The 11,492-nt window shown below is 34.4% G+C and overlaps 1 protein-coding gene across 1 annotated transcript; it reads right to left on the reverse strand.

Annotated features, from left to right (window-relative positions):
- Nucleotides 1-344: 344 nt before the first annotated feature.
- Nucleotides 345-6,875, reverse strand: LOC122596157 (protein phosphatase methylesterase 1). The gene is made up of 13 exons (XM_043768687.1): nt 6,690-6,875; nt 6,486-6,570; nt 5,926-5,996; nt 5,619-5,733; nt 5,418-5,497; nt 5,241-5,325; nt 5,081-5,161; nt 2,951-3,045; nt 2,672-2,722; nt 1,600-1,680; nt 1,056-1,128; nt 891-968; nt 345-718 (listed from the first exon to the last, which is right to left on the reverse strand). The coding sequence occupies exons 1-13, from the start codon at nt 6,806-6,808 to the stop codon at nt 680-682; spliced, it is 1,053 nt and encodes a 350-aa protein (XP_043624622.1). The 5' UTR covers nt 6,809-6,875; the 3' UTR covers nt 345-679.
- Between the last annotated feature and the right edge of the window lie 4,617 nt (nt 6,876-11,492).

Here is an 11,492-nt window from a genome sequence, read left to right on the forward strand (position 1 = left end):
GAAACAAACGTTAAAGATAAGGTTCAAGCTCTAAATAATCATTGCTACGACGAAAAGCACAAACTTTTTATGCCAAACTTAACCTAGAAACAAATAAGATTCACGCTTTAAGCAATGATAATAGTGCCGTTCAAAATAAATAAATAAATAATAAAAAAAATTTGGATGATAATATTACTTTCTGAAAATAATCAAGCAATGTTCAGAGTTTTATCAAAGTTTATTTGCCTAATTTAGCCCAAATATTCTAGCCACAAGTGCTTGTAAAATGGCAACTTTTTTGTGTTCATTGAACACTTTCTGATGATTAAACATAGCAATCATACCAATATAATAAAATCATAGAAACCGCAACAATCCCCTATAGAAGGGTCAATTATCAGACTTAAGCAACAAGTTTTGACCGTGCCAGTAGGTTTACATCCAAAATCAGGTACCCGTATGGAACATTTTGACTAATCCATGTTAAACGTAGATTGTACTTGGGATATCGGATATAAAAGTACATCTGTGAGTTTTAACACTACAACACACCAGGTGCCATATTGTAACTTAACAAAAGTTATAGACAAACCCTATAGGCCACTAGCTATAAAATCTCTATATCTCCATACAAGCATCTTGGATCATTCGGTAATTATTTTCCAGGGATTCACCATCTACATATTACTCCATCTGTTCAAGCATGAGGCTGCGATAGCTTGCGGATTCCAGGAATCTTCAGCACATAAACATTAGAACAAATGCATGAATGAGTGGATATGTTAAATATTCATTAAAAAAATGACCCTAATTGCCATATTCACGTTTTATTTCATAACTTCAGGTTCAGAAATCTCTGTAGTAAATTGAAAAGAAAAGAAAATGGTTTGCTGTAAAATATCACCAACCTCGACTCCATGAGGACCTATTCGGTTACGCGAAATGAAATTGAGTATAAGGGATGCAAATTCATCAGGTACATCTTCCTGTGATATTTATAGAATAGAATGTATCATATATTGGTTTCAGCTAAATTGTAAAAGATAACTTATTTAATAAGACCGAATTGCCACCTGTATTGCATGACCGGTATGTCGGACAACCACCATTTGAAACTTACCCTGCATCTGTCCGATTGTGAGAGCCCTGCTACAGTAAAGAAGATATCTTAGTGGAATATAATACCCAGTTTTACCGAATACACTGGAAAGACAAAAGATACCACGTCAAGTTGATTATGGAAAGTAAAATAAAAGCTTTCACTATTTCATGCCTTCAGCATGTAGTGTATGATCATGTTGGATGAAAACAGGCATAACATGCCTTCTTATATGTGTACATACCGTAGTCTTATAGAAGGCAATAAGAGGGTGTGTTAAGATAGCATTTTGTAGCATTTTAAGTGATTGTAGTGTTTACAAGATTCGAATAATCTGAAAGTAATTTAGCGAATCATATGAAAAAGTGATTACTTGCATATCTTTAAATGCAAATGCAGTTTGAAAAAAGGCAGGTTGAGACCATATTAATAAGTGGTTATTCTAGATGCAAAATCTGTTTCACAAAGGCAATCCCAAAAACCCCAAAGGAAATAAACCACTAGGAAGATGCAAAGACCTGTCAAGTCTATCTGTTCCAGCTAACAGCAAGAGCTTCGCGACAGGAGATGATAGGAACTTTTCAGAGAGGCCTTCATACCTGGATATGCAGGAAAATTTGGTTATCATTGTACAATACAAAAAAACAATGAAAAAGGTTGAGGATGTATTTGGTTTGTTAGTTATAACTATACAGTAAAACAAAAATTCCAATGGTCGTAAAAGTTATTTTTTTTTAGTAATGGACATGTTAGTTGGCCTTTTTTTAAGCCCATCCTGTGAATAAAGGAGGGAGCTCTGTTTGCCCTAGCACATACCATCACAATTGAGTGGAAATAGCTAACTATTACTCGCCAGTTACTACATTTTTGTGCACACTTTTTGTAATATGGTATATAAGGGGAGCATCTTATGAATTGTTGTTATGTAAAGGTGATTCATAATCATGTTTAAAGCATTTTCTTGGTAGAACATGGTCTCTAGAGCTGATACAAGCTTTTTGTGACAAAAGGAGCGCTATACAAGGAAGGCATGCGTCTAGAGCTTAGCAACTTGGCTTTTTGACCCTTATCACTTGGGAGCACCTATCGCCTTTTAAAACCAAGGAGACAACATTAAAAAAAAGGTATAAATGGGATTGTTCTGAATGCCAAGTCACTCCTTCCACTCCCATAGTAGTTAAAACATAAATTCAAATTTTCTACACAGGTGTACCACAGTTAATAGCTATGATATATTACCAAAACAAAAGTATACTCCCTCTATTATGAAATAAATAAACTAATGAATCGAATATATGCTATAGTGAGGGTGTTTAACAATAAATAGAAATTTTAAAGTACCCAAGATTTTAACAAAAGACTGGGGATCTTGTAGTTTATATCAATGTTTTCATGATGATTATGAATATCTGTAAACTTGCTTCCCATTAGGTGTTAAGGTGTTGTGGACATATATTCAAGGGTGGAGGGGATTGTAAACATTTGTAAATAGATAACACTCCAAGGTCCAACTGCAACAATGAAAGTATACCAACGAAAATATGGAAATGTCTTTCTACAAATAAAATATCAAGAGATAATGAATTGTACCATCCTCTCCAATACTGTTCTGTTTCCTCCAATCGTGCTCTGTGACGGTAACTGTAAATACAACAACCTATATTACTCAATTTGGGGCAACATTAGCCATTAGGATTCTGGAACCCGATATACACAAGTCAACTGTTAACACAAAAAGACTACAACTAAAGATACTAGAAAATTTATAAGAGAAAGAAGGAAATGATTTAGAAGAATCAAAGCGTGTACGCGATTCAAAAATTAGGAGCGCCAAAGAGATAGAATTTTAAAGACATCCTTAAACCTTACCATTGCTGTGAATCATCATACTTCACAGTCCCGGGAATTGATATTCGAGCGGATTCGATGTTTCCTAAAGATCCAGATCTCACACTCCACTCGATCTACAGGCATTTAGATTTCATGTCATTGTCACATACAAACTTGCTCAATGAGTGCAGTACCAACAATAAAACAGAACAGGAATAACCACCTCAATTGGATGAGGATTACAGAGTACATGATAAGATACACAGATTTTTATAATCATTAATCTAACATTATTATATAAGTCTAAATGGTAATTATTATGTTAACTAATTAGAGGAAAGTCTAGGGAGGAAGTTACTTATGTTGCAGATATAGTTCAGTATAACAGGGCATTAGGGTTGTAAGTTTCCTATGACGAATTTAGTAATTGATTTTAACATCATTGGGAGTGTCAGGTTACCATTTGAAAGTAAACCATGGGAGAGACAATCGACCGTTAATCAGCAATATGTTTAAAAAATTTGTTTGTTAAGATTTGATTATTTCAGCCTGGTCTCATAAAAGCAGCAAAAGGAAAACAATATGCATGAACACAAAGAGAGAACGTTATACGCCCAATTTGTATCGATGACCCCAGTTGAGTCTCATTTCTTATATAGTACGGTTTCATGTATTGCCCACTGCCAACTTTCCGCACAAGATATTGGATCTCGATCATGCCGAGCTTCGAAGCAATAATAACTAGGTTAAAGTTCACGTAGTGATAAAGAATGTCCCAATGAGAATAAGTACTTAAAGCATTTGGTTTGGTTACTAAAAGTCTAACTATACAAGGTAAAAGGGAACATTGTTTTTCTTCTATAGTCTTTCCTCGTATAGATAGAGTATGTTAAGTACAAAATTATGTATAAATGGTAGTAAGAGTATCCTAATGAGCGAGAGCAGTAGACCCTATCACTATTAGATTCACAAGCATCGTCTATAAATTATATATCCATGTTCTACTTGGTTTAAAGTTAGGGTCTTGTATAAATAGTAACTCTACATGGTTTTACATTCAACAAAAATAAATTCAGTTAATAAGAAAACACATGCATACAAGCTAAATAGCTAATGATGCTGAAAATGTAGATTTTATGCTCCTACAGGTCTGGTTAACAACAGATGTATACACTCTTGAATGCACATGTTGTGTAAGAACATTTTTGATCATGATGTGCTTCATATATTTTGACTAGGTGTCAATGTGTCATAGCATATAAAAATCTCACACAAATTCAAACTAAAGTTTAGTAGTCACTCCACAATAAGGACTATGGCTCACTATTTCTAGCAACAAAATGCAAATAATTTCATAGATGTTTAGATGTGTGGGGATTATCATTGAACTTGACCTATTTATCAAATAAACTAATATAATATCTAAAGAATGAAACTCCTCATTGCACTTGCTACTTTGCATCATGTGAATCATGTGAATGAGTAAACCTTGATATGGCAAATCCATCGTAAGTAGTTGTATCTAAATTCCAAGTTAACATGATAAGATAAATCAAGCAAACTGCGTGACAAGATGCATCAAGAATTACAATATATAACACGTGACAATTAAACAAAAGGCTGGTGTATGACGATTGAGCTGTAATGCAAATTAATGCAGCAAAAGGATACTGCTACACCAAAAGGCTTTTTTGCAGATGGAGAAAATCTGTCCTAATAGCACAAAGAAATTAAAGCCCCTTTATAATAATTTGGGGTAGTTTAACAATGGGTCAATAAGTTATGTGTTAGTTTTGTGTACTATATTATAGTGAAATATTATTTAGTTAGGTTCACAAGTGCCCACTGAACTTTTTTTAACAAAATTAACAAAGTCATACACCCTACCCCTCCCTCCTCACATGATCTAATTATTAAAAGTCTAACTTTTACGCAGTCATTTTTGTAATAAGAAAGTATATTGTTTCATGTTTAATGCTTTTGATGACCTCGATACCCCAATCTATAGACAGCAAATGGAAACTATATAGCAATGAATAAAAATCATGATAAAAAAGAATCATTATCTCTATTATTTCTGAATCTGAAGCTACGGAAATGAACTAAAAGCAGTAATTAATCAAACTAGCTCCTGACTAGAGGAAATGAAAGTCAAAAGGCGTATATTACCGCTTTCTCTATACTTGGAAAATGCTGCACCCGATTTGACAGAATCTTCTGCATGTGCATCAATGAAGCCATAGCTGTCCCCTGTAAATGTAAACAAATTTTAATACAGTATGGTTCAAAAGTTGACAAAATTCTATGGAGCTAATTTGAGTCAGAGCACCTCAACAACATCAACAACCACGAGTCCAGCCAGACTATGTAGCATTTTCTTCGCAGCTACATGGACTGCAACGGAACCACCCATACTGCATGCAATTAATGTAATGTAAAGTAAATCATTCTTTTTCTACTGAAATTATAACTGTATGCAATTCATTTTTTTTAATGAATAACAAACCTGTGGCCAACAAGCACAATTGCTGGCGGAGCATCTCCATACATTGTCTTCACAACGGCTTGGACATCGCTACATAGAGTCTGCAGTACCATTCCCACTCAATAATTAGACGATATCAAATGTTGGGAGTTTATAATGGGATGGCCAGATTTTGAAAAAAAAAAGGAACTATTCGGGAATTAAATAATTCAAGGAATAGACCTCAATAGACATGTCAATTTCATTTTCCGTGGATGTTTTCCCGTGTCCTCTTAGGTCCATTGCCACTACTCTTGCTTTCTCCTTGATTATACGAGCTGAAATCGCAAACGAGAGCCTGACAAATAGCAGATTATCACAATTGTTGTACGGTCAAATTAATACAGTCATGATCACATTTGTCAAATATGATGAAGAAAAATTGACTTGTTAGGACTAGTTAGTTAGTTTGCAGACTAAGAAAAAGTGAAATGGAAATAAAAGATGAACGCGGGATTTAAACAAGATAGCGGAAAGTGAGAATAGATACCCAGAATAGCCACCGCCGTGAAGACAAAGAACAACCGGTCCATCTTTTCCTGCAGTATAGATGTGAAAGACCTAAAAATGGGAATGGGAATTGATTAAACAGAGGGAGGGAGGGTGTGGGTGATGCACATATATGATATATATATATATATATAGGGGAAAGATAATTTGAGACCAACTAAAAAAAGTCCAAAAAAGGACCATTGATTTTCGTAACTTACACACCACCATCATCATCTACTACGATATACAAGACTTTTTTGTAAAAACACTAAGACTTTCCAGCGACGGGCCCACCGAAAAATCATGTGTAAGTAACTTACACATGTGTAAGTAAGTTACACATGTGTAATTACACATGTGTAAGTTACTTACACATGATTTGCTGGTGAGCCCGTCACCGGAAAGTCTTAGTGTTTTTACAAAAAAGGCTTGTATATCGTAGTAGATGATGATGGTGTACAAAAATCAATGGTCCTAGCTGGTCCTAAAATAAGAGGTGGTCTCAAAATATCTCAACCCTATATATGTATATGTATATATAAAAGAGAAATATTGTACATCATTTGAGTTAGGAATGGAAACATCATCCTCATTGTCAAAATAGCCATGCCAATCTAAAGGGGAGTACTTCTGTGAAGATGTCCTACAGTAATCCATTTATTTTTATTATTATTATTAGAATTAAAGATACAGTAATAATATAATAATAAATAATATCAAAATGGTGATGATAAATGAAAGAGATGAAAGAAATGGACTGACTGAGTGGGGGGACGGATGGGTTTTGAGGAGAAAGCAGAAGAAGGGGATTGCGATTCCAGTTGATGATCATCTTTCTGATTTTCATTTTGAATTTGAGTTTCCTCCGGAAGCGCTTCCATTTGTTCTTTTGATCTTTTCTTTCTTTCTTTCTTTCTTTCTTTCTTTTACAGCAGCAGTTCTACTTACAGTAATTGGAATCCTTTAATGGGGCGGGTTGTTGATTGGGAGTTGGGATTTGGTTTTTCGGGTCGGATATAATTTAAAATGATTTTTTTCCTTAAAAAAAGAAAATAATTAGGTAACTGCTCAATGCCGCCATCTGCAGGTTTTGAGCCCCAATACCTCGACGGTATATGGGGGAGGTTAAGATGTAGGCAGACCTTGCCTCTATCTAAGTAGAGAGGCTGCTTCCAGTTTTTACCTAAATGGTAGAAAAGGTCCTCCAACCTTTGCATGGGATGAAGATCAAACCCATGACCTCTGTCTCCAGAGGCAAGGGTGTTTACCACTGATCCAACCATGCTGCTTTTTTTTCCCTTCAAAGTTGTGGATTATTTAGAGGCCGGAGGATCTAGCATGTATTGTCCACCTTTAATACTTTATTGGAGGAGAAAATCCTCAACTAAACCTTCCGAAAATACGTCATCTAATTAGGATAAAACCATGCACCTTTAGCAAGACTCGATCCCATATCTTACATTACTGGGAGACTTTGTGAGATTCCTTGCATCGCTGAGCTAATTGGTTGTTCGTATTTAAAATGATTAACTATTGAAAAGTACAGTTATGCTTATATTCACATGCTTACAATGAAGCGTGTTCAAAACTATCGGTATTCGAACCCATTATTCAAAAAATCAAAAATCCGATCCAATTTTATCCGAAATTTCGGATTGGCATAGTGATTTATAAAAGTATTGAATATTTCGGATATCCAAAAACCTTATTTTTAATTTTTTTTTTTAATACTATACGTTTAATATCCGAAACTATCTGAAAAACCTATAATCAATATCCGAATATATATATATATATATATAAAAAAAAGTTCGGATATATTGTATAGTTCGGATATTCTAAAAGTTTGAATATCCGAACTTCGGATATCAGGATTTTCAAGATATCCGACTTTGAACACCCTTACTTTCAACACTTACAAAGACATACAATATTATATATATATATATATATATATATATATATATATGAGAAAAGTGAATTTAAGGCTGACCGGCACCTAAGCTTAGATGTGGAACCCCTCGCATACTAATATTTTAGTATTTCTTGTTTAATGAATAAATGTTTAAACCCCATTAATTTTATGGTTTAAAAAATTAGTATATTAGTGTTCCAAACCTAAACATAGATACTCAACAACCATATATTATCATCCCCTATATGTTATATATACCGTTTCAAGTTTAAAACATTAAATAAGTGGTAACTTAAGTTTAAAAAGAATGGGGATATTGTTTTAAGGTTATTTGGTATAGGTTTCAGGTTATATTATATATATTATATATATTATATTATATTATATTATATTATATATTATATGAATGGAGATACACTTATGAATAGTGCATGTTCCATTCATTTTGTGCCACATGGCACTATTCATCTCATGCCACATGGAGCTGCTTGACTGGTACCATATGATGAGTTATTATTCGTCTACGATACATCCTAAATCACTAATCGGATTTTGCCATATTGGGATTTAAAACACGGGTTACTTATTGATTTTTTGTCACACTTATTACCTTTTTGAGTTTTCAACCAATTGTAACATCCTAAACTTTTTGATCTTTGACCTCGACTTTGTCGTTAGTCAGTCGGCAACTTCTATCAGTTGACCGTTAGTTGATCTTTGACGCCGTTAGTTTCTTTAATTGCTAGGCGATTAATTTGTTGTTAAACGATGATTAATGTGCCTATATGTGAATAAGTTATTGAGTTATGTGATGCTAATATGGTGTGTCGGTTCACCATTATGTGCCTAAGACGTTAATTAATCATCCGTTAGTCGATGTATTAGCTTCGGTCCTTAGTTTTTATGCTAAAATGACTTTTTGGGCTTGTTTGAGTGGGCTTTAGCTAGGCCTAATCCTTATGGACGAACTTGGAAGATAAAATCAGGTTTAATGGGGTTTGAAAACCCTTACTAATTTATTGTTAACTCACTATAATCACATATTTAAGCCACCACATCTCATAGCCTCTATTTCACTTAGCTTTTGCCATTCTCTCACTTTTCTTCATCTTTTTCTCTCAAATTTCATGGGTCACTTCCTTAAAATCAGTAGGTAATCTATTCTTGTTCATTATGTGTCCATTACAATAATCATTGCTTGTGTCTAGAGATTTCCACACAAAAAATTAACATTTTTGAGGTTATTTTGGGATCTCAATGATGACGGTTATACATCCTGGATATAAGTGACATCATTGACCTTACATAACACAACGCGTTTTGGGCGTATTGACTGTGGATGAGAGGAGAACTCCACAGTTAAGCGTGCTCAGGCGGCAGTAATGCTATATGGGTGACCCTTCTGGGAAGTTTGCCCGAGCAACCAGAAACAAAGTCGTGAGTCTGTGGACAATATTGTGTTGTGGTAAGGCGGGGTGTTACAAGTGGTATTAGAGCAACCCTTGGAATTGTTAGGAGTGTATGGCACACTTGCATAACTCAACTAGGACGTTGAGTTGTGTTGAGGGGGTGTGAAATCATACATCGCTAACATACGAGGGTGATCCTGGCTATAAGTGATATCAATGGCCTTACATTATACAACGCGTTTTGGGCGTATTGGTTGTGGATGAGAGGAGAACTCCACAGTTAAGCGTGCTCGGGCGGCAGAAACAAAGCCCTGAGCTTGCGGACAATATTGTGTTGTGGTAAGGCAGGGTGTTACAAAAAGCATACATCGCTGACATGCAAGGGGGATCCTATCAATAAGTAATATCATTGGCCTTACATAACACAACGCGTTTTGGGCGCATTGACTGTGAATGAGAGAAGAACTCCACAGTTAAGCGTGCTCGGGCGGCAGCAATGCCAAATGGTTGACCCTTCTGGGAAGTTTTCCTGAGCAACTAGAAACAAACAAAACCGTCAGCCTGCGGGCAAAGCAGACAATATTGTGTTGTGGTAAGGCGGGGTGTTACAAGTGGTATCAGAGTAACCCTTGGGATTGTCGGGAGTGTATGACGCACTTGCTTAACTCAACGAGGACGTTGAGTTGTGTTGAGCAGGTGTGAACGCATACGAGGGGATCCTATCTATAAGTAATATCATTGGCCTTATATAGCACAACGCGTTTTTGGCGTATTGCCTGTGGTAGGGGTGAGTATGGGTCGGTTTGGATCGGTTTTTGGCTAAAACCGATCTCCGAACCGATCAATTCAGTTTTTAGAAAATCAAAACCGTTGGATTCGGTTTTTGTTCGGTTCGGTTTTTTTGGTTTTTCGGTTCAGTTTGGATCGGTTTCGGTTTTTGTTCGGTTTTTTTTTTTTTTTAAATTTTACTTTTTTGTTTACGATGTTATATATTTAATTTTCAATTATTAACAAAAAAAACTATGATATAGAAACTAAAATAAAGATATGCTTTTTAGTAACTAATTATACTTTTTTGATGTTAAAATTGATATAACTTTTATAAAACGAATTGATTTAATTGTACGTTTTCATCTAAAACATATAATTTATATAGATTTGTACATTAAAAAAACAAAAAGTTAAAATATATTAACATATTTACAAATTATAAGCAATAAATATAAATGTAATATGATATAAATATAAAATAAATTAAAATATAATGGTATCGGTTCGGTTCGGTTTTTGATTGGTTTTTTGGCATATGAAACCGAAAACCGAACCAATCCGTTCGGTTTTTGGAAAACAAAAACCAAACCAATGGATTTCGTTCGGTTTTCGGTTTTTTCGGTTCGGTTTTGTCGGGTTTTTTTGGTTTTTGGTTTTCCGGTTCGATTTTTGCTCACCCCTAGCCTGTGGATGAGAAGAGAACTTCACAGTTAAGCATGCTCGGGCGGCAGCAATGCCAAATGGGTGACACTTCTGGGAAGTTTTCCCGAGCAACCACTGTCGTGAGCCTGCGGGCAAATCGAACAATATTATGTTGTGGTAAGGCGGGGTATTACACCAATATATTACAACTTTTTCATCTCTATATCCACAACCATTATGTACTAATATTTAGTTTTTCTCACACTTTTTGTGGCGTTTTTAACTAATATTTCAAAAACTTTGATTCCTTTTTCTTTCATTTTTGACTTTTGGTTTATTGCACATTTAAAATATATGTATTCATTAATACAAACTTATAGAATCTTTGTGGTTTTGACTTTAAGCAAATATGTATTTCATATGTTAAAGTTTTACTATATAGTTTTACACTTTTTTTTGGGTGTTTTTAACTAATATTGTGAAAACTTTCATTTTGTTTTTCTTTCAACTTTGATTTTTGGTTTATTGCACATATAAAATATATGTATTCGTTAATATAAATTTATGGAATCGTTTGTGGTTTTGACTTTAAGCAAATATGTATTTCATATGTCATTTTTTAACTAACATATATAGCGCCACATCATAAATAACAAAGCCTAGTCACAATAATATAAACTCAATAATGCACAAAAATAAACTAATGTGGTTTTGCCCTTAAATAAATATACATTTGAAACAAAGTTATCAATGACATAATCATTTTTAATTAGGCGGTTAAGAGTTTAACGCAGTTATACTAGAATAATGCAATTGTTTTAACGGAAT

Source organism: Erigeron canadensis, chromosome 4, assembly GCF_010389155.1.
Source record: "Erigeron canadensis isolate Cc75 chromosome 4, C_canadensis_v1, whole genome shotgun sequence".
NCBI classification, from domain to species: Eukaryota; Viridiplantae; Streptophyta; class Magnoliopsida; order Asterales; family Asteraceae; genus Erigeron; species Erigeron canadensis.